Source organism: Electrona antarctica, assembly GCF_951216825.1.
Source record: "Electrona antarctica genome assembly, chromosome: 6".
Taxonomy (NCBI): Eukaryota; Metazoa; Chordata; class Actinopteri; order Myctophiformes; family Myctophidae; genus Electrona; species Electrona antarctica.
The window spans coordinates 22,695,436-22,720,349 of NC_136811.1; the positions used below are offsets into that span (position 1 = coordinate 22,695,436).

Below are 24,914 nucleotides of genomic sequence, written 5' to 3' on the forward strand. Positions count from 1 at the left end.
TACCAAACCCTCCACAGAGAGAGCTCTGGGCTGAATTCCTGTGGCTGCGCTTGTGGCTAACACATTATTGTGCTGTTACAGCTAGCTTAACTACAGCGTGTGCAGTGGTGTTGTTAGGGAGGGATCTGGGTTGGAGAGAGAACTGTGGCAGAAGCAGGTGGATCTAACCTGTCCACAAGTCAGCGCTGCTGTTTGTTGATTTAGCTCAGCGATTCCCAACCTGTGGACCGGGGCCCACTTGTTATGTGGGCCGGGGCCCACTTGTTATGTGGGCCGTGAGTATATTGCGAGTGGGACTCCAAATACTTGTCAAATCAGTCTGATTTTAATATAACATTAACATCTAAAATAAATAATTTAAAATAGAAATTAATGGTGTTTTTTCTTAAAATTGTATTATCATTGTGATAGTGATAAATAGGAACCTACTGTATATGCTATACTATCCAAGCCGAACACAATGGATTGATCATTGTGTACGTGGCCCACCCATATGGCTAAGTGCTCAGATGGGTGGACTGCGATAAAGTGGGCCGTGACAAATCCAGAGAAGGTTGGTTGGTTAAAATGTGTCACGTCTTTCTGTTGAAGGTCTCACTGCTGTTCAGAATCTGATCGGCACATTCACCCCGGTTAGCTTTCGATGCAAAATGCAAGAAAACAACATCAGCCATGAGGAATGTTTAGTTTCGTGTTTCCGGGCCATTGGCACGTGTCGTGCACTGAGTCCAAGACCACATGTTGGTCCTGACACACCCGGAGCTAATTCTGGATAATGCATGTACATATATCAATATACTCAAAGACACAGTAGAGAGGGAGAGTTAATGTGAAGAGTCAGAGAGAGAGAGAGAGAGAGAGAGAGAGAGAGAGAGAGAGAGAGAGAGAGAGAGAGAGAGAGAGAGAGAGAGAGAGAGAGAGAGAGAGAGAGAGAGAGAGAGAGAGAGAGAGAGAGAGAGAGAGAGAGAGAGAGAGAGAGAGACAGAGACAGAGAGAGAGAGAGAGAGAGAGAGAGAGAGAGAGAGAGAGAGAGAGAGACAGAGAGAGAGAGTCAGAGAGAGAGTGAGAGAGTCAGAGAGAGAGAGAGAGAGAGACAGAGAGAGAGTCAGAGAGAGAGAGACAGAGAGAGAGAGAGACACAGAGAGAGAGATGGATGGATGGATAGAAAGGGTGAAAGGAAGTGAGAATGAAAGAACCATTCATGTACTCCTGCAGGTCAGAGAGGTTCCAGGAATGATAGTATGATAGTATTGATAATAATAATAATAAAATTAAATAAATGGAATGGATGAACTATTTCAATATACAAATCATTATGTCTAGAAGCTATTTCTAGCATATACTTGATCAGCCAGTGAATACGAAACCTAATCCCGCCTGAACAGACTTGTGGCTTGTATTATGCGGTTTGTGTTACAAAACTGGATTTGTACTACAAAACTGAAGCTAGTTGCCGTTTCCTTTTTATATTATGTATAAAAAAAAGTTCTGGTACCACATGGATGGATGGATGAAGTAAGGGTCCTATAATAACACAATCTGAAATAGCGATAACACCAGAGCATTATTTCAATCTCCCCTGTTAGGGTGGAGTGTGGAGCAACTAAGGATGCAAGCAGGCACTATCCCAGACAAAATAATAGGGTCAAGACTCAGTATGGAAGTCTAGCGCTCTCTTTTCATCTTTCCCTTACCAACACACACACACACACACACACACACACACACACACACACACACACACACACACACACACACACACACACACACACACACACACACACACACACACACACACACACACACACACACACACACACTCACTCACTCACTCACTCACTCACTCACTCACTCACTCACTCACACACAGAGGAATGTGACTGTCTGGTTCTAAATGTCTCAGGCTGCCTCGATAAGCCCATTACATACTGAGGAGGGAAAAGGGTCATCCTCTCTACATGTTGTATCACGTTTAACCCACTAGGCCTACCAAAGACATGCACGCACACGCACGCACGCACGCACGCACGCACGCACGCACGCACGCACGCACGCACGCACGCACGCACGCACGCACACACGGCTGGCTCACCTAACCCTAAACTGAACCGTAGCCTTGATCTCAAAATCCCTAATCATAACATAAGCGCAAAATCCTGTTTTCAGCTTCACTCCACTAGTATGTGATGTGTGTGTGTGTATGTGTGTGTGTGTGTGTGTGTGTGTGTGTGTGTGTGTGTGTGTGTGGCATCCAGATAAGCAATGGCATTTGTGCACCTCCTGTGTGTGTGCGGTGGATGTTTGCATGTGTTCTCTTCAACTATCTCTGTTTCTGTTTGCATCTGTATGTGCGACTGCATCTCTTTGAGTTTACTCATCCTCAAGACCCTGATGCACATAGATGGACCCTTAAGCCTTAAGCGCAAGAATCCAAACTACCACGCATACAAACCACGTACCGCATACATTCAGCCCAGCCTCAAGTTCATTCTGTCAGAAGTGAAGCGAGTGAAAAGCTGAGTAGTTTGGAAGAGACACGAGCCAACTTCCAGGAGGTACAAACACCTCTGAAATCTCTCTCTAGTGACCATTCATGACCACAAGTTATCGTTAGAAAGTTAAAAACCTCCATACCTCCGTCACAATTTCCCCACAGTGCGTTGCGGTCGCAATAACCAGGTATGAATGTAATTTGCTTCCTGCTGGCTAGTGAAAAAACATCGGACGAGTATCCGATGTTTATTCCAGGTCGGGAGAGCCCTCCCGAACCAAAAAAAATTTATGCATTAGGCCTTACGGGTCCTATTGGTTCCATTTGTACCATTTCACAGTGTACAGTACTATCCACACTAGCGTACTGTTTCTCTGACTTCCTGCCCAAAGAAGGGCAAAAGCAGAGTTCATATGGTCTCTCTCACATATCAGACATTCCGTAGATTCCTCCGGTGGACCTCAGAGCTGAGGTTGAGGTGCTGTCAGAGACACAGAGGACCATCACCCTCACTGTTTCAACACAAACAAACCTCCCACCAACAGGAAGCAGTAGTTCAAGAAAGTAGATCATCATATCCCACCCCCGCACGCACGCACGCACGCACGCACGCACGCACGCACGCACACACGCACACACGCACACACGCACACACACACACACACACACACACACACACACACACACACACACACACACATGTTTTACTGACACAAACAGTTACGCGTTGCTCTTTGTCGTTTGCTTGCACATGCACGCACACATACAAACACACACGTAGGCCTACTGTACACATACAAAAATGAACACAGAGAAATTCCAGGAATTCAAGATACCAGAGTTGAGGATGCATGGTGAGGAAAATGTTTACAGTACAAGTACAGCACTGGGAGGAAATTAACTTTATTATTTATTTTTATTATGTGTTTACTCTACTGTTTACTGAAAACCACCTCAGAATGTCCTGAGTCTGAGCTTTGTTTTTTAATTCACTTAGCCGCCCCAGCCTATAGGAGTACAGGCAGTGACTACTAATAAATCATGAAGATTGAGCCATTTATTATCAAAACCAAAGGAAATGGCTACTGACGTCAAACACTTTCACAAACTAACGTACCTAGAAATGCTGTTCTAAAATGAACCTGCTGATCTATAGTGGATGTGTGCATCTTTCAGTCTCATGCTATACAGTGCTCTGATCCAATCAAACTCATGACTTCACTTAATCACATGACAAAACCATGACTTAATCCGATGTGTGAACACCCAGTGATGGCTCATGTTGCTTCATTAGTTAGGTGCGTTACGTTTAGTGCGTGTAGTGTATAGCGTGCGTGTATGTGTGTGTGTGTGTGTGTGTGTGTGTGTGTGTGTGTGTGTGTGTGTGTGTGTGTGTGTGTAAGACGGAGATAAACAGAGAAACTATAATGTACTTGTACACAAGATGTATCAATAAAGTACAAACTTGAACCTTTAAATAAGGTCCTTGAGGAGTTACGGGTCTGTAAACGGTTCCATTTGACTACATTTGTACTGTCCCTGAGTTAAAATTACAGTATAGCAGAGTGTACTGTATATTGGGGCCCAGTGATGGGTCCGTGGCCTAATGGATATCAAACTGCGGGTCCTACAATTGAAAAATAATCACTAGTATAATGCATGTCCATGTACTGACCTCCGATCGCTTCACACCTGGAGGTCATCTCCCACAGCACCAGGGCCATGGAGTAAACATCAGTCTGTTTGAATGCCTCGGTGTTCTCCAGGTTTAGCCTGGACTCCAGTATCTCTGGCGCCATGTACCGCGCCGTGCCCACCTACAACACAGGGACCATATACACATGTACAGTTAATCATGTACCGCGCCGTGCCCACCTACAACACAGGGACCATATACACATGTACGGTCAGTTAATCATGTACCGTACCGCGCCGTGCCCACCTACAACACAGGGACCATGTACATGTACGGACAGTTAATCACGTACCGCGCCGTGCCCACCTACAACACAAGGACCATATACACATGTACGGTCAGTTAATCACGTACCGCGCCGTGCCCACCTACAACACAAGGACCATATACACATGTACGGACAGTTAATCATGTACCGCACCGTGCCCACCTACAACACAGGGACCATATACACATGTACGGACAGTTAATATATATTTTCAATGGATGTGCCGATGAGACATTTTGGGCGATATCGATATCCGATATAATTAATTTCTGTTATGGCCGATAACCGAAATTACCGATACCGTCGTATTATGATCTCAGTCTGAAATTTAAAAATTATAATAATTTTGTCCATTCTGGAAAAAATTAAAAATAATGTATAGTAACAGGGTATCTGCACTGCAGGCTGTCAGATTATATTTAATATTGTGAGCTTGTAAATCTGTTGAAGCTGTTACTTTGGGATTGTTTATCTGTAAAGAAAACCAGACCGATTAATAAATAGGTCCGATTGAATAATCGGTTAATCAAAAATCAACTAGAATCAGCCGATACCGATGTGTTTGCCGATGAATCTCCCATCACTAATATTTTCACAATATTTATCTGTGGGAACTGAGTCAAACTAAATGTAACTCCTACAATTCCAAGTGCTTGTCAGGGTAGGTAGGGTGTTCCCAGTTCAAATATGATGCAACATTATTAGCAACTTCATACAGGAGCTCATACTGTACACACGCTTTTCCTGCTAATAAACACACTCGCACACATGTCGTCGTCGTCCCCCCACAAACACACACACACACACACACACACACACACACACACACGCACACACAAATACAGTACACCACAGAAACACTTTCACATGCTGTGGAAACATCTGAAGATGATTCAGCCTTTCAAACACGTGACGTGTTGTTACTTCATATCCCGCTGTCTGATATTTGAGTTATAGGGTTCTTGCATTAATGAGCCACTAAGCTCAGCCGGTCACAGTAAACATGTCACTCTCTCCTCTGACTCACCTCCTGTTTCGACGGATTAGATAAGCAGTTGGAGGGAATACAGGCCACACCAGAAACTTCAAGAGTGTTAAAGATTAGTAACCGCTTTGGTCATACGTGGTTTCGACCCGACAGCGACAATTTGTGTAGCAACCTCTAGCTATCAGCTCATTTAACTATTCGTGTTGAGCCGGTGTACATACAATATATGTATGAACAGAGTACCCATGTAGGCGAGATAGTCATTCGATATTTTAGTCCGACGTCATTTTGTATTCCTACGTTACGTCCGGATCCAAGTGGCACCAGCTCCCGTCCGCTTCTCATTGTAAATAGCAATATCTAAACGTGTGAATCTTTTTACAATTTTAACAACGTTATTTTTGAGAAAGGAAGCCATTGAGGGTTAAAATGGGTCTTAATGCTTCCAACTCGGGTAGAATTATTAATGTTCTGTACAAGTGTCCATGACAAAAAAAGATATGATGTGGAGACAATAAAGACTATTATTATCATTATTATTGAAGGTGGTAACAGTCCATTTGCTCAGTACAATATTTCGGGGGCATATTTAGAATGTGTGCAGGGTTGAGTACGTTGAATTTATATTGCATTAATACGATCTCTAATGGAGGATTTAGTTGACACAATTAAATAAATGGCGATAGTATTCAGTGTGGGGCAGACAGCCTGTCACAGCCAGATTTGGGAGAGCAGTAGCTTTGTTGTTGCAGGGAAAGCAGTAAAATGTGACTTTAGTGGTTGTTCTAGTCTCAGTCTCAGATCGGTTCAAACACCGCTCCGACGGAGGGACACAGGACCCGGAAGTGGCTCTGGAGGAGGCGCTTACGTCACAGCTTAAATACCGAAATGTGTAGACGTGCTAAATATTACTTGCTATGTGCAGTGTGCACTAGGTCTGTATGTACAGTAGCGTATGCATACGGTATGTTAACAGTTTTTGTATTGAGTTGTGCTTGAAATGTTCTGTAATTCTGCAAACTGTTAATAAATACTTCAATCAATCAATCAATGTGTGTTTGTACATTACAGTATGCATATTGTAGGTGTGTTTACTAAACACACATCCACAGTATTACAGTATGCATACTGTAGCTTAGGTGGTTCGGCATCTGGTTAGGATGCCTCTTGGGTGTCTTCCAAGGGAGGCACGTCCCACTGGGAGGAGACCCCAGGGCAGACCAAGGCACAGTTGGAGGAAACACATCGACTCACTGGCCTTGGAACGTCTCGGGATCCCCCAGGAGGAAGTCACTAATGTTGCTCCTGAGAGGGAAGTCTGGAACACTCTGGTGGAGCTGTTGCCCCCGCGACCCGACTACAGATAAGCGGTTGAAGATGGATGGATGGATACTGTAGGTGTCTGTTTAATTAAATATGCGTACTGTGTGGATGTGTGCTCGTACAGTATGCATACTGTAGGCGTGTGTTTAATGATGTGTGTCAAATTAGTCAGCACCATATCACCTGTCGCTATGGCATTTTCAGCCAGTGAGTCATAAATCATAAATGACACAGAACAAAGGTCACAGAGAGAGAGAGAGAGAGAGAGAGAGAAGGAAAGAAAGAGAGAGAGCAAGACAGACATGCAGACAGACAGACAGACAGACAGACAGACAGACAGACAGACAGACAGACAGACAGACAGACAGACAGACAGACAGACAGACAGACAGACAGAGATGCCTCAAAGGTGTTTGCATGTCACAACCAAGCTTTTACGTCTCTCAGTCATTAATCCTATGCCGCACTCATCTCTCCAATATCTTGTGTCAGCGTTCTGCTGCACAGTATGTCTGTGCCATCACAACACAGAAACACAACACACAACACAGAGCACTACATGAAAGAAGAAAAAACAAACAAGGGCAGCTCATATATCCCCCAAAACCAAACTAAAGCCTTGAAATGGCTAAACAGACAGAGCTTAGATGACAGAGAGAGACAGAGAGAGACAGAGAGAGAGAGAGAGAGAGAGAGAGAGAGAGAGAGAGAGAGAGAGAGAGAGAGCTTCCGTAACACCGAATTAAAGATAATAGGCTTTCTTTGAGCTCACAAAACCCAGTTTATAGAAGAAAATTGAAAGGGCACAGTAGCCCATTCTTTACCAGCCAAGATGTTTACATGGACTTGTTCCAGCAGAAACATACAGTTACAGTACTATACCGTAACAAACACTACGGACGATAAAACATTATTCACACAGCAAATTCATATATATTTATGAATATCAACCCCTATATAAACTTTTGTAGTACAGCAGAAAACAAATCATATAGATTATTATTATATGTTTATGAATACTGCTTTTATAAATACAATATTACTGAAAGAGTTTCACGTAACCACAAAGCCCTATACTTATTTAAGTTGATTCCCAAGGGCTCTAAATAGCTTTTGCTGAATGTTCAAGCCCAGAATAGGGATGATTCGTGAGGTTAGAGTATTAGAGTAGCATCCTTATAGATATATTGTATTAGCTCTCACCTGGCCACTGTTAGCTAGATCATCAACAGACAGAGAGTTATCCAGACGGAGACCCAGGCCAAAGTCACACAGGCAGCAGGTCAGGTCATTTTTCACCAGGATGTTGGAGCTCTTGATGTCCCGATGGATGATGGGCACCTTGGGAGAGTGATGACGCACTGATGAAGTATTGATGAAAAGAATAAAAGCACCTATACCACAGTTAACTCCCTGCTATTTTCACTAGTTTGGGTCCCGGGCAAACATCTAATTTCTGTTTTGGGTCACGGGCTAAAAGGTTTGGGAACCACTGACCTACATTATATACCTATCAACATGGATCTGTAGCAAGAATAATAGCATGCCATGCATCAAAAATAAAAGTATCTGAATGGATGATATGGGCCTCTGATTGTCTGTTGATGACGTTTAAATAATACTCGTCGCATTCAGGCACTGACACAAGTCACTGATATTGAATATGACATTACTCATATCGTTTTGTTCATCATGATTGAAATCTTTGATGGAAATTGTTGGTTTGTCTTGCAGTAACTTCAATTATAGTTAGCACGAGGTCGCACTGACAGTCAGTGGTATTAGTTTTCTTGGTCTAAAATGACAGACGGACAGACAAGACGGATTGACAGACAGACAGACAGACAGACAGACAGACAGATCAATTGTAATCTATCATGTATCCTGTGGTCTCAGTTGTACCTTGGGGCGTCCAGAGGTAAGATGGTCGCTATGGAGGTGAGCCACACCTTTGGCCAGAGAGCTGGCCAGCACACACAGGTCCTCCCAGCTAATCACATGGTGTGTCAGGTACTCCTGCAGGTCAAAGAGGTTCCATATGTCAGTTTGGTAAAAGAGAATGGATTCACTATTTCAAAAGAAGGATCATTATGACTATCATTATCACTCTTCGTGTGCCAGCAGTGAAGGTGAAAACTGATCCGGGGCGAACAGACGCTTGGCTTGTATTATGTGGTTTGTATTACAAAACTGAAGCTTTGTAACACAGCAGTTTTTCTTGTGTATATTTATGTGTATATAAAAAAGGTCTTGTTCCACGTTTACCCCTGGGGTGAAAAGAAAACAGGTAGTTGACATTAAGTAGTTACAGTAGGTAGGTACAGTAGGTATAGGCAGACGATGGATGTTCTATTCCCACCTGTAGATTTCCCCTGGGGTGGAAGGTGGTGATCAGCCAGTACTGTTTCTATTCTCACCTGTAGATTTCCCCTGGGGTGGAAGGCGGTGATCAGCCAGTACTGTTTCTATTCCCACCTGTAGATTTCCCCTGGGGTGGAAGGTGGTGATCAGCCAGTACTGTTTCTATTCTCACCTGTAGATTTCCCCTGGGGTGGAAGGCGGTGATCAGCCAGTACTGTTTCTCCAGCTTCCTCTCCTCGGCTGTCAGGAAGTGGAGAATGTTCTCGTGTTTGAGGTCCGTATCGGAGAAGATGTCCTTCTCGTTCTTCCAGGAAGCATACTCCTCATAGGGGAAGATCTTGACAGCCACCGTTTCAAACTGGCCTGATGTGCTTTGCTTCAGCTTAGCCTTGTATACCTGGGCGAAGCGGCCTTTACCCACCTGGTCAAGGTCAACGGTTAAAAGTTGATTATTATACTGTGCCATCCGCTTGACAAAAAATGAAATGTACTGTGCTGGACTAATTTTGACTTAGAAACCATCTATTCAATTGTTAAACGTTGTGAGGTTTTATAAAATCACATTAAGAGAACATCGTCATATCATCATCTGTGTTTGTGCGACAATCTTATGCTTAATTTGCGCTGTTTTCGGCACACAACACAGTCATACGGCAAAGTATATTATTGGACCTCATGTAGTGATTCAGCAGATCGGATCAGACAAACAAGCACAACAATGAATAAAGCCAATGAATATCAGAACAGAGCAGTTCCAGCAGCACCTGCATGTCCAGCTCAATAGGCAGCGGCTCGGTGTTGTGGTTCAGGTTGTTGGCGTGCGTGGAGCTGCTGTCAGAGCCGTCGTCGTCCATCATGATGGCACAGGCGTCGCTGCAGTCCAGCCCCCCGACCTTGACCTTGCGCTTCTTACCGCTGCTGTCCCACTCCTGGTTGAGCTCGCGACGCCGGTACACCCGGTACCAGTAGAACATGGCTGCGATCACAACGGCCAGCAGCAAGAGGGGCAGCAGAGTCACCACGATGACCGAGACCACAGGGACCTCCTCGGCTTCCACGACTGGAATCACAGAGAAACGCAAAGACTTTAGATTGAGTATATGACTGGAGAGGAGAGGAGAGGAGAGGAGGGGAGAGGAGAGGAGAGGAGAGGAGAGGAGAGGAGAGGAGAGGAGAGGAGAGGAGAGGAGAGGAGAGGAGAGGAGAGGAGAGGAGAGGAGAGGAGAGGAGGCAGATACGGTAAGTTAGGTGAAAGTACGCATTTTAAAGTTAAATATTGAGCTAATGGCCAGCAGCTTCATAAGGTAAGCCACAGCTATATCATTTTGGTACAAGCAGGATATGAACTGTACAAACAAACAGTGAAACGGTAACTGCTTCTGGGACCATGGTGACATTAACGCTGGCTTTGAACTCTTAATCACAAAGGTCAGAGTAATAATAGTGGTCGTGGACAACAACTGAAGCTATGAATAGGCTCTCAGAGTTGCATAATAAAGAAAATAGGTGCCATGATTGAAATGGTTCTGTCTGAGGTAACCTAGCTCCTGTGTCACTATATGTGGTAACTGCTGTTGCTAACTGACTACTGCCAATCTTTTTTTAAAACAAGTGTCTTTCATTTCCATTGAAAAAGATTTTAAAAACTAGAGCGGGTTAACTGAAGTGGGCATGGGGCCCACAGGACTGTGTTTTTTTATGTTACAGACAGCAATACATTATATTCATATAGTCATGTTACAAATTAAATTAACACTGAGGATTTTAAGGAAATAGTGGGGAGTGAAATTGCAAGCAACTGTGCGAGCCGAGGCACAGTATGAAGTGGCGTTAACTACCACTACCTCTGATGCCAGCCTGACACAAGTGACTGCCAACCCACCGAGTTCCTGTAGGGGGAATAGAACAGTAGCAAGCCTGTGTGTGTATTGGTCTGGCTGGGCCTGGGCTGGTCTGGCTGGGCACCTATTCAAAAACTATCTCACTCAGACCACCAGCCTGTCCTTCAGGGGAACATTAATTACCCAACTGGATGAGGCAGCTATACCAGGATAGAGAGTCCTGGGGCTGGACTGAGGAAGTGAAGACCCTACAGTTACAGTTATATATCTGTTGAAGATGTCCCACCTACACAGTAAAAATCTTGTACAAATGGAACCAAATGGACCTGGAGTTACAAATGAAAGCAGTAAGGCCCAAGAGGCCGTGTTTTATGACGATTTTAGAACAGCTAAGGGCCGTTGTCATGACGTGGAGCGGAGAAAGTAGTCCCCGACTGCCTACTAATGCATGGCGGTTCCTGAACTGTGAATATTGTAACACGACATTGAAATGTAAATATATCAAGCCTCTGCATATTTCTCACCTAAAATGTTATCAGAAACTGTTTTTGGATATGAAAATTCATGACATAATCGTACAATGTATTTCAGAATATGCAGTAATACTGACACATTATATTGTGCGAATTTATAGGGCATTTTACAACGACTTTAAACGTGACTCAGCCAATCATAATCACGTACCAGAACTATCAATTTTATTAGGATACTACTATGTATGTTACTGTGTACATTTATCCAGTATGGCTACCAGTAAGACGCCCTGGGGGCAAGGTCAAGTGCCCGATGCCTGGGTGACGGCAGACTGCTGGGCGAGCACTGGCGCTTTGGCATGGGGGGGTCAGATATGGAATGAATTCTGTACTGGCCATATATGGAGCGTGTCTTGAGTGTACAGGGTTTGATGAGGTCAGATCAACATATGGAATGTCAGAACAGGAAGGACGGGTGGGGCGGGATCAACATACTGTATGAAATGTCAGAACAGGTCAGCTCCATATATGGAGATCTAAGGGTTTGAGGTTTGAGGTCAGATGTAGAGTTGCTGGCCGGCTCCAGCAGATCTAGGTGATGATCCAGTCTTCTCCATGTATGGTTATCCAGGGTTAGATGAGGTCAGTGTCGTGATCTTCATATATGGAGATGGCCATATATGGTAGCGTGACGTGTCACAAGGCGTGACAATAAATGGAGGCGTGATGTCACGAGGCGTGACCATATATGGAGACGTGATGTCACGAGGCGTGACCATATATGAAGACGTGATGTCATGAGGCGTGACCATATATGGAGTGTCTAACTAACAGACGGTCGGGAGTTTTCAGAGTAAATGCGACCTACGGTCGCAACAAGTGTAGCATGCAGTGTCACCAGCGTTATAGAGAAGCACAATGCATGTTTTGAAAATGCTGATGAATTTCTGCACTCTTTAACATGCCAATACTTTTTCATTACAAAGCACTTTGTAATGAAAGTTTGAAAAGGTGCTATATAAATAAAGTTTTTATTATTATTATAATCTCCTTCTGTGTTCAGGAATATTTGTAACAATTATACACAATTTTGGTTTCAGCATAAGCTGTTATGTGATTATACAATTATTAACCTGTAAGTAAGCCTGAAGCTTGTGCTTTGAACTTGCTTTTCAAACTATATTTATTATTATCGTTATTATTTTGATATGTCGACTTCTTCAGTTTATTCTTCATTTGGGTGACAGTGTGGTGTGATGATGATACATAAAGTGTGATAACTACAGTTGTTTACTGTACTGTCTATTATTAAGTTGTAAAACTATCGTTAAATCGCTTTCGGCTAAGCGACAAAATCAACAACACACTCACACTCACACACACACACACACACACACACACACACACACACACACACACACACACACACACACACACACACACACACACACACACACGTGGGCATGTGTTTTAAAGAGTTTCAAATAGGCCAGACCCTAAATGCCTTTTGGACATTTGTGAGTGTGTGCGTGCGTGTGAGGCTGAGAACTGGAGTGAACAGTACCAGTGCCAATCAGAATACTGTGCCAAGAGAAACTAGTAGAGTAACTGGTGTTGCCTTTTCCAACCAGGATGCCAGAGGGCTCTCACACGGCTTTCAATGGGGTTTGACACGCCATTCAGACTAGCAGGACGCTCCGCTCTGTAATTAAACACATCATCAGCTTGTGTGTCTGTGTGTGCGCTCGCTGCGGGGACTGAGAAACTTTGCCTTCTGACTCATGGTCTTAATTCTCAAAGAAGTTAGTAAGTGCGTCAACCTTTAAAAATGTGTTTTTAATAACGGACGTGAGTGGTGGATATTAAAGAGGAAGTAATTTCCTATTAAGTTAAACCAGACATGATTTCATGATAAAAATAGGTGATGAGTGGATTAAAGAGAGCCATTCTAAACTCTGAGAGGAGTAAAGCAACACTCAGCTCCGCTAATCTGCTAAACCTGTGATGAATATGTCTCGTTATCATTATGGAACCTTTCCCACTGCTTCATCTAAAAGGACTAAGATCTATTATTTTATTACATATTTTCTGTGTTATGAATTCATACAGTAGGTTCTCCAACTCCAAACATGCAGTGTATTTCACCCTTCACTTCAGAAAATGTGGTAATTTGGGTTGCTGTTTCATGAGGTATTTCATTTATGGTGTTGAAGGTTCTGTGTATTATAAAAAATGACATGTTTTGTTCAGGCATTCAAAATATATTACAAAATAATATTGTGCCGAGGTCTGTTAAACACCTGGCCTATAACAGACGAATACTGATGTAATGTCTAGATGCCGATATTTTTATGATAGGAGAAAATAGAAAAGACATTAAAAGGCTAAAATTGCTGCAACATGGCAGTGGTGGTTTTTATCAAGAATCATGAAACTCATAAATCTAGATTTTGATTCAAACCTCAGCTACGTGGAGGAACACTGAGCTCATGAAATCACGATTCATTATTATTAATAAGGACTTGCTAATATAATCACGGTTATGATTATCACACATTATCTGTTTGTTTGACGGGAACTGTTTGGGATTTAACTTTTAGGGACTTTTGACAGAAAAATACACCAACATTTAATACTATATAGTTAATAAGTTAAGTCTCCGGATATGGACTAGGAGCGTGAAAAAACATATTTTTCATTTCATATTATGTTTAAAGCTGCAATCCTTGAGTTGTACTGTTTGTCCTACCAGAGATTCGAAACACGCAAGAGACCAAATTTCTACCGTTCTTCCAAGACGCAAGGCCTGCTTGGCCAGGGGAGATATTACATGCTCTGTATGAGTTTCAGTACTTCTTGTCAACCAGTAGGTATCCTACTCAGCACCATGGTCTCAAGTTCTCAATGGAAGATTAGGGAAACCACCTCCAAACACTGATGTTAGTATTAACATACCGGTACTCTAGAAAGACTTGGTTAAAATTACATATAATTCATTAAAATAAGTTGCGGATTAGAGCCTTAACTATGTTGTTAACTCCATTTTATATGGGCTAGTGTTTCTGTAAAAAGAAAACTACGATATTAGAGATATCTGATGTATGCAGTAGTATATTCTACTGTGTAGTTAAAGTGCTATGAAGCCAAGTCTAATGTGTTACATAATGTCTTACTCCAGTTTCAACTGCACTTAGAAAGAACATAACTCACCTCAACTAGATGTTTGTGTGCAGTGTACGATTGCAAATATTTCCTGCATGCTTGTATTACGCATGTTACCACTTAATAACCCTGAAATTTAAGAAGTTTACACATCAGTAAACTTGTTTACCAGTTCCCCCCACAGTCTTTCACCCTCCTGTCTGTGTAAAAATAACTTGTCTTTATCCAGGCTGGTATCATGTTGTGTTGCAGTGTGGCGGAATCCAGGGAGACTAAAGTGAACAGCATCACTATTTATTTGTTATGGTAACAGTGCTTCCTTTATAACCCAGACCGACTCATACCGTCTCTCTTTCTCTCTGTTCAGACACAGTATATCTCTCTATCTCCCCTTCAGTCGCTACTTTTTTCTCGGTATTCCTATATTTGGGCCAACAATCTGACTGGATGACTGAATGACTGCAATGCGGCTGCAAGCCAACAGTGGAGTGGACGGACAAACTGTAAAAACACAAACGCAAACTTGGAATATGTACTGTACATACATGCACAATTGCACACACTCAAGCACACGCACACACACACACACACACACACACACACACACACACACACACACACACACACACACACACACACACACACACACACACACACACACACACACACACACACACACACACACACACACACACACACACACCACATTTTTCCCTCATCCCGCCACATATGTTAATCTCCTCTTCCTCTTTCCAGATCGTATCAAGAATACACACAGAATGTGTTTTGTCTCCATGTATGTATATCTCGTCTTCCTCAAAACATCCTCTGGTGGTGAAAAAATAGTTCAGATCATGAGGAAGATTTTATTAGTAGCCAGCCTAAATTAACTCCAGAAAACAGCTGTGAGGGATGATGCGGCATCCATGGAAAAAAATATACTGAATAGAATCAAAGAATCAGATCTAAGTGTTTAATTATAATACGGTATTCACAGGCTTTAAACAAAATGCGTGGTGGAAATGCCAATGTCAGGCCATATCAGTCTACTGCAGTTTGTCTGTAATGAGATGTGGATCATGTCGTGTAGAGGTCTGGGTTAGACTTTATGATCCACTAGGATGATTCCACAATCAGCAACGTAGTCTGAGCTACTTCCTCCAGGGCTCTAAGAATGGTGTTGACGGTTGGTATTAGGTAAGTCAGTCTATTGTTCCACTACTCTCAATTATATCTACCTGGAAAATATGTACACCATGGCATTTTCCTCCTGCACCATTAGGTACAAATTTCCACTTGCACACATTTTTACCCTCAATAGCTGATACACTTCTGATAGCTCCAAAACTACTGCCTGGATTGCCATGAGACTTCCTCTGTATCTTCATGCTCCCTCCTAGACGATGGGAATGATTCTGATGACGCTGTGGCTTTTCCCCTAGTAGTGCCATCATAAGGAACGGCAATATCGGTCGGTTCAACACACATATAGTGTAATCTGTCTGGTTTGTTTGGCAGAATTCTGCCTTGAGAGGCTTGATAAAGAACAGCTCTCTTTTAGTTTTTGAGACACGGCAAGAACAACAATATAGTAAGTGTGTCCTTATCTGATTTACCGACATGTGTTTGTAATAGACTTCACACTGATCAAAATCAAATAAGCCTGTTGGATGATGTGTTCATTACCTCATTCTGACACAGTGATGGCTGCACATGTGCATGTACGACACATGTATGTGTGTGTGTGTGTGTGTGTGTGTGTGTGTGTGTGTGTGTGTGTGTGTGTGTGTGTGTGTGTGTGTGTCTCTGAAGCACTTCAAAACCACAACAGTGCTATAGGCACGTCAGAAGAATGCGATGTTGCCGGGGAACAACAATGCCAGGCATTTGTAGAGAAATCAGCCGTTGGCACGGGTCCAATAAACAAACATGGACTTCCTGCTTGATGTGTCCTCAATGGGAGGAAGGAACCACAACCCTTATCCTCAGGCCTCTGCCTGTATGCGTGCGTGCGTGCGTGCGTGCGTGCGTGCGTGCGTGCGTGCGTGCGTGCGTGCCGTGCGTGCGTGCGTGCGTGAGTGCGTGCGTCCGTGCGTGTACATTAGCCTTCATGCAAACTGTGGATCTTAAGCCATAACCACACCAGAGGGTCGCCATGCAACTACTTGCAACTACTTGCAACTACTTGCAACCATTATTCCCAATGGCAGTTGCAAGGAGTTGCATTGATGTGGTTTGTTTTGTTGTACGGAGTTGCAGCTGGTTGGGCCTTAGGAAATACACCTGATGAAAATACTTGAATTCCTTGTTCAATGTAAAGCCCACTACTGTAAGTAGTAGCCTTGGGATTGTGAAAAAACAGTTCTTGAGCCATATACTGTATGGTTCATAGCTCAGGAGCATATCGTTGTTGTCGTGCAGAAACCTAACACAGTATCTCCATATTTTAACTTTTTTTTCGTAAATGAACTTTAATGGGAAAAGAGCGACTGTACTGTACTGCACTGTGCTGTACTATCAGTATGAGTATACCAAACGTACTACCGTACCGTACTGTACCGTGCTGTGCCGTACCGTACCGTACCGTACCGTGCTGTGCTGTGCTGTGCCGTACGGCAGGGGTTCTCAACCCGTGGGTCGCGACCCCTCGGGGGTCGCCAAATTATTTTGGGGGGTCCCCAAATTATTAAAAAAATATTTTTTTATTTTTTTCTCAAGTGAATGGATGGAAAATCGAAAATTAAGAGTTTACATGGTACACTACACATAGTACATGCATACACCTTCCTAATGATTATATCTGGTTTCAGTATTTATTTATGGTGTATTGTCTCTATTATTAAGGTTATTGTAGCAGTCCATTTATATTGGGGGTCGGGAGGGGGCGGGGCGGGGGTCCCGAGACATTGCCAAAACATTTCCGGGGGTCCCCGGCCAAAAACGTTGAGAACCCCTGCCGTACGGTACGGTGCGGTACGGTACCATACCGTACCGTACCGTACATGTACTATCATCTGTATAGAGGTGTGTGTGTGTTGTGCCTGTCCACCATGTGCTGGAGATGTTTCTCATTTGAGTTAAACACAGACAGGAAACCACATGTCTGAGCTCTCCAGCATGGCATCACACTGCACTAAAGACACTCCAAAATATACACGCACGCACGCACGCAGGCACGCACGCACGCACGCACGCACGCATGCATGCACCACATATTACTTATATACAGTATGTACACATTATCTACAGATCTATCATAATATTATGTGAAAGTGAATACACACACACCAGACACACCACACACACCACACACATGTCCAAGCAAGCACACACACACATACAGTACTATGCATGATGTAAATGTGTTTCCTAAATAGTCAACAATAACCATGACAACACACACACACACACACACACACAAACACACACACACACACACACACACACACACACACACACACACACACACACACACACACACAACAATATAATAAACCCACAACCTCTGACAAGCCAGCAAGCTTTTTTAATGCTCTGCCAAGTTACACATTAACTTTCCCTGACGGTGGTTGGAAGAAGAAGGGGGGGCTAGGGAGAGAATGGTGTGTGCGCACATGTGTGTGTGGCTTGTGCGTGCGTGTCTCTGTGTGTGTGTGTGTGTGTGTGTGTGCGCCCTTGTATTACTATTGTGTGGGCCAACTATCCCCACATGCATGGTAGAATTTGAGATTTTTCAGTTTGGCTCAGAATTAGGGGGGAAAAACAGGCTGGGGTTAGGGTAGGTAGGGATTAGGCCATGGAGTTGGGGATGGAGTTATCCAGATTTATACTATGTGTGCATACAGTTGGGTGCCACCGATATTGTCCCTTATCATTTGACCCATTTAGGCCTGACCTCAAAATTTAAAAAAATCCTTCTAAATCCTATTTCTGAAATAAATATTTTCACGATTTTTCAAAAATAGCAGACCTACATGCTCGTAGCGCGCCACTCGGTGGCGCGCTATGAGCTTGTAGATCTGCTATTTTTCAATAGCTAAATTATAACATAATGTTTAAAACACCAAAAGGGGTTTTGCGCAGATCACGCAAACCTCAGCAAAAAGAAAAGGACAATATCGATGGCCTCCAACTGTACGTGTGTGCATGCGTGTGCGTGTGGGTTGAGGGACGAAGGAGGAATGAAAAACGAGGGTCGTGCGACCCTGATAAGTGATCATAAAGCACAAAGACAGGAAGACTAACTATGCATGTAGCTCCCATCTGTTTTCTTATCAGTTACTGTTATGAGTATGAGGAAGCTGTATTTCTAGGCTGTGCAAATAGCAAAGTGTGCTCTGAATCAACGGATAAGATGCTGATTGCACAGAAAAGATGGCATGATATAACATGGCACCGGATGGCATGTGCAGTAACATCAAAAACATTATTATCATACCTACAAATTTACCAAATACCATTTCTGACACAATTTGATGTGATGCCTTTCTAAATCAGCACCCTTAATATCTTTACACACCGGGGTGTGTCAGTAGATATTTCGCATCAAACTATTCATATACTTGATGCCTCATTCATACAGTTTGATGCCTTCATTCTCTGTGAAAAATCAATCGTGTTCCAATTCTGAATAAAGACTGAGTCAAGTGTGTTAAGGCTTTTAGAGTGGCTTTCTTTGCATACGGTCACTTCCATAGGTGCAATTGTGGTGTTTTTCCCTTTTTCTTCCAGGCCAAAAACTCCCAACCTATTGTAGCAGTCATAATAACGTAACCACGTCTCAGCAAGAGTGTGTTTGTTTGACATACTGTGCAGTACTTACTGGGGTTGAAGGACAGGTACTCGTTGCACTCATCTTCTGTGCAGGAACAGAAGTGAGCGCTTCCATTTCTTGTCTTCTTCTCCTTCATCACGCAGGTGGAGCTGTTGTAGTCGTCCAGCAGAACGCCGTACAGCGGCACCGCTGGGTTGTGGCACACAGTCTCCACCGTGAAGATGCTTTCATTCTTCCTCCTGGAAAGAGGGACGGAGTGTGAGAGAAATGCACACAGTAGTTGCTATCTAGTAGTTCAATGGTTCCCAGCAGAGTCCAGGGCCCCCCACAGGTCCTTGAGAGGGTGTCAGGGGGTCCCCAGCTAAATGATTGTGTGTGTGTGTGTGTGTGTGTGTGTGTGTGTGTGTGTGTGTGTGTGTGCGTGCGTGCGTGCGTGCGTGCGTGCGTGCGTGCGTGCGTGCGTGCGTGCGTGCGTGCGTGCGTGCGTGCGTGCGTGCGTGCGTGCGTGCGTGCGTGCGTGCGTGTAGCCTATCTATGAATCTGTAATTCGGTCTCCGAGCATGTGAAAGAGGATTTTACAGTGTAGATAAGGGCACCAGAGATAAAAATACCAAATGGGGTCTGTGGTCTAATGCATATCAAACTGCCCTTGAAATGAAAAAGGTTCGCTGAGGAATCACTGATCTAGTTGATAGAACATTCACATAAAAAGTTAAATTCACACACACACACGCATGCACGCACGCAGGCATGCACGCACACACACACACACACACACACAGACACACACACACACACACACACACACACACACACAAGAGAAGAAAAGATGTGTGGTACCTACCAGATAGCGACACAGACTTCCTCATCCGCCCCACAGATGGAAGTGATGGAACAGTTGGACACACATGTCCCGGTACCGTTACAGGGCGACACTTGCACATCGCAGAACTTACACAGCTGTCGAATTGGGATGGAGTAAGGGAACATACCGGCTGGAAAGCAAAAACACATGCAGAAACGTGTCACATTGAGGCTACATCTGATTAACGTGATTTGATAAAAAACATTTCAAGTTGAAGTTGGACACATCTCACACAAAATGTGAGGGTTTGACTGAAAGACGCGTGTGGTTATAATAAGTTATAGGCCTATTGTTGTTTTTCCAGCTTTTCCATCAAACACTCGTTTTAACCAGATAGTCTAGATAACATATGAAGACCAAAGCAATAATATACACAAACAAGGTTCAACCACATCAACAGTTAGGTACTTTACATTCAAACAGGTTGTACTAATAACAACTACCAAAACACAACCACAACTGAACAATTAGTTCAGTGAAAAACTATAGAAACAATAAAACTAAAATACTAGGGAGTAGGGACTGATGGCGCAACAAATAAAATAATGAGCGGCAGAAAGAAATATGAATGTCAAGTAAATAATGAATATCAATCAAAATATAATATTCATTATATATGAATATAAATACAAATCACACCCATGTGAAGTGTGGGGCGCTCTTATCATTATACATAATCTCATTAACAACTGAATTTATGTGATTGGTTAGCCGATTTGCTCGTCTAAATATGACGTACATTTTCCCTTCATTGTCAATGGCATTTAATGTTTGTGTTGCCACAAATTACGTCATATTTGGCAGACATTTGACCTAATTTCTCCTTTCATTGTCAATGGCAAATTGGCAAATATGAGACGTGTGTGGACAAAAGCTGTATATAGGAGGGGCTAGCGGCCCTCAAAAATATAGTTAGCATGCATGGCTACAAATATAAGTATGGGTGCCATAGTTGACAAACAGCAGTTTTTGCTTTGTCTTTATACCTGTATGGATAGACACAGACGCATATCGGCGTCAAACCTTCCTCAGCGTGTCATGTGTTGGATGTGAAACTTGCAAAAACTGCTTCAACTGCACCACTGTTCGGATAAATAAGGCCAATTTCATTTATTTTCTTATATAAGAATTTAATAATTATATCGTATCATTTAAGACCACTGACAATCTTGTCAGATAGGGGGGGTTCCAACTTCCTTTCAGTAGACTATTTACAGTGAAGCATAACGTCCCATCTCCCTGAGAGCGTAGTTTAGATCCTATTGCTCGAGGGTAGGGTCAGCTGAACGTGTTCCGCAGTCAGTCAGTGAACGACCTCAGTGTATAATTCAAGTGGAGCTCCAAACAAGTAATGAACCAAGTGGCTAAATGTGTATTTGAACAAAACCTTTCAGTGAACAGATTCAAATGATTAAGTACACAGAAAAAGTATATCAATAGGATTGGCAGAGACCCTAACCTTACCACCTCACCTCTGAACTAAACATAGACATAACCATTAGTTTGGGGAAGCGTGTTGGGGGGCAGTACACAGCCTGGGAGTAAAGCACGTGGTCCTCGGGAACTCGGAAAATCCAACTTTTCTTCTTTTTTTTTTTTTTTACTTGGCAAAGCATTTACGAGCAGTTGTTTGGGATGAGAGAAAGAAAACATGTCAAAAAGCTGATATTTTGAGGCAGCTCATTGCTTTCAAAAGGCATTTGCAAAGCTGCTACCAGTTTTTACTGTAACTGTTTTAACTGTTTCTTAATGACAATCGATACAAAGACTGTAAAACATGTCCCTGCAAAGACATCATTTATCACATTTGGTAGCCTGTTCGTGTGCTAAATATCCAGGTCATAAACGTGTTTGTCCAATACACTCAACACCCACATGGACAAATGCTGCAGCTCGTATTTGTAACTGTGCATTCCTTCCATTCTTTTTAATATCTTCTACATACCTCTATTTATAGTTGTGCAGCCTCTAAGAGCTGAACGATGGAAAGTCCAGAAAGCATTTAAAGATTACATCTCTAGTGACTATAGTGTTTCACCCAGTTTGGCTAAAACCAGTGATTCTTAAAGTGAGGTCCAGGGACCCTCAGGCTTCCTTGACGGTACAAATGTACAATTTGTACACTTTGAGAGTTATGGGGATCCTAGAAATTAAAAAGGTTTGAGAACCAATGGCTTAAACGTAAACCATAATGTAGGTTTGCGTGCTGCATGCTGCCCTGAGCCGGCTGCATAATCAGTCAAATCTTATCCATGTCATTCCCCTTAGCCTGACTATAGCCTCCCACGCCACGCTGCTCTGTGAACCTGTTCAGACCTGCCTCACTGACACATACTGCACTGGCTGTGGTGGACTGGAAGACATGTTTGATCCCCAGTGAACTGAGCTCTCAAGTCGCATTATACAATGTCAGCTTTTCTTAAAATATAGAATGAGACCCAGAATGGATGGACAGCAGGCCTGTACTGTTTGGTTTCCTAATATGTGACAGGTCAGAGCCAGGCAGTAGTGTGTTAAAAGGCCTTTCATGGAGTCTAGGGAGATTTTGAAATATATTTGATATTTTTTCTTTTATATACTGTATAAATAATCAATAGGCTATTAGCCTCCCCACATATTTCTTTGTTGCCAGTGCCACTGCCCTTGTACATTACTGGCTCACCTGGGAGTGAGGAGCTCCTGCAGAGAGGATGTATTACATGCTGGATGCAACAATAATAAATATCTGAAATGTAATGGCACATTTCTAACGCTTTACATGTGTGTGGGGGCCACACTATCTGTCTATAGCAGTGGTTCCCACACGTTTTAGCTCAAGACCCAAAAGAGAAATTAAACGTTTGCCATAAAGGGCAACTAGTTCAGTTCACAGTTCAGAAATTTAAAAAGGAACTGGTTCAGTTCATAGTTCATAATTCAACATTTTGAACTAAAGTTCATGGTTCCAAAAAATGAACTATTTTAGTTATTTTTCGTTCTTTTATTTATTTTTTATTTATTATTATTGCCACAGCCTATAGCCATTTGCGCACCAGCTGAGAGACAGGGATTTAGAGAATGCTGACAGGCACTCAAATGAGATGTTAACGACCTGTAGGCTAAGTAGATGTGGAAATAAAACTAGTGTTGACTAATCAATACAAGTGGCTCTTATTTTGATGATGCAGTTTCTGCACAGGAAGTCCGTTTCACTTGTAAACAAGCTACGATGGATGAGCTGTCAAAGTACTAGTCGCTAAACCACGTTAGTGACCATATTTACAATATGAAAACTGTCACTTAGACAATGTAGGTTACACACGCTGGAATTAAACATGGAACCTGCAGGCAGCATTAGGTGAGTAATTCATTGTATATGTGTTGGACGTTCGTGGTTGTGCTGATGATAAACGGACAGCTGCTGCTAGTGGGATCCTAGGCTCCTGCTGCTTAACGACGACACTGTCTGTGACTAGGTGTACTAGTGTAGCTTTGCATCTGTTGCATCTGCTCGTGTGAAAGCAGCATAACGTCGTGGCAGCCTGGCAGGATATGAACGTCTGTAAACCCCCCCACTCACTCTTGAACGAAGTTGAACGAGAAAAAGTGACGTTCACACGGCAGAAATGAACGCGTTCACAATGACGTTCATCAGGCAGAAATACAGTAGGCTACGTTCATTTCACGTTCAGCCCAAATGAGAACACGTTCGTGAACTATCGTTCTTTGAACGCGTTCGGGTACAACACTGGTCCTGATCCAGTGTTTAGGAACCAGTGGTATATTAGTGTGTAGTGTATTAGTGTACTGCCCTGGGCTCAGCTGACCCGAAGTGAATTCTGCTGTTAACCTTGCCTGATCAACTAAATCAGGCCTTTCACATTTAGAATGCTGATCTAGCACCATATACCCAAACTTAATGCACCTCGCCATTTTATTCATTGTAAATGGATACTGACTGACTGCTTGACAGCCTTGACTCATTCAATTCAAGTTATCAGATATGATATATACTGTAGAGCACAAATGCCCCATGTAGAGAGGAGAAGCCTTCATTTCACCAACAAAAAACGATAACAACCTCCCTAACTGGCTCTGAAAACAACTGGTAGACAAAACAGCTGTAGGGATCGTAGTCTGTGCTATCGTGAAATCAATTGACATTGCATGCTTTTAAAAAGCATGATCTGTGAGGAGTTAAGCTCTGGAGGCATAGCGCCGTGGACTGTGTCCAGAAGAGTTTTTACTTCTAGCATGCATGAATTCTCTTCATCCCCCATCCTTCATTCACGGTGTCAAACTCCATGGGTTCTCTTTTAAGATCTCAGCTGCCGTCCTGCAGAATGCATGCATGCGTGTGTGTGTGTGTGCGTGCGCCCGTGTGTGCGTGCATGCGTGTGAGTGAGTGAGTGAGTGAGTGTGCGAGTGAGTGTGCGTGCGTGCGCGCGCGCGTGCGTGCATGCGTGCGTGCATGCGTGCGTGCGTGCGTGCGTGCGTGCGTGTAGGTGTGTGTGTAGGTGTGCGTGTGTGTTTCTGACTTTGTGACTTTGTGTGATACCTGATCACAGTTTCCATAACCTGCGTTTTTCATTTCATAGGAGGCACAGCTAATTGACTTTCAAGACACACTCCCTCACACAGCCACTGAGGTATGGCGAACAGCGTGAAATAGCATAGTACTACTAACACCCAC

At 43.2% G+C, this 24,914-nt stretch overlaps 1 protein-coding gene across 1 annotated transcript in view; it reads right to left on the minus strand.

Moving 5' to 3' along the window:
• tgfbr2b (transforming growth factor beta receptor 2b) overlaps positions 1 to 24,914 on the minus strand; it is a 39,420-nt gene that overhangs the window by 8,973 nt on the left and 5,533 nt on the right. Inside the window, exons 2-8 of the mRNA XM_079504156.1 lie at positions 20,222 to 20,372; positions 19,426 to 19,616; positions 9,892 to 10,187; positions 9,300 to 9,548; positions 8,669 to 8,782; positions 7,970 to 8,107; positions 4,167 to 4,308 (exon numbers count right to left, since the gene is read on the minus strand). Of these exons, the coding sequence (XP_079360282.1) occupies positions 4,167 to 4,308; positions 7,970 to 8,107; positions 8,669 to 8,782; positions 9,300 to 9,548; positions 9,892 to 10,187; positions 19,426 to 19,616; positions 20,222 to 20,372 (1,281 nt within the window). The remainder of the gene's footprint in view (positions 1 to 4,166; positions 4,309 to 7,969; positions 8,108 to 8,668; positions 8,783 to 9,299; positions 9,549 to 9,891; positions 10,188 to 19,425; positions 19,617 to 20,221; positions 20,373 to 24,914) is intronic.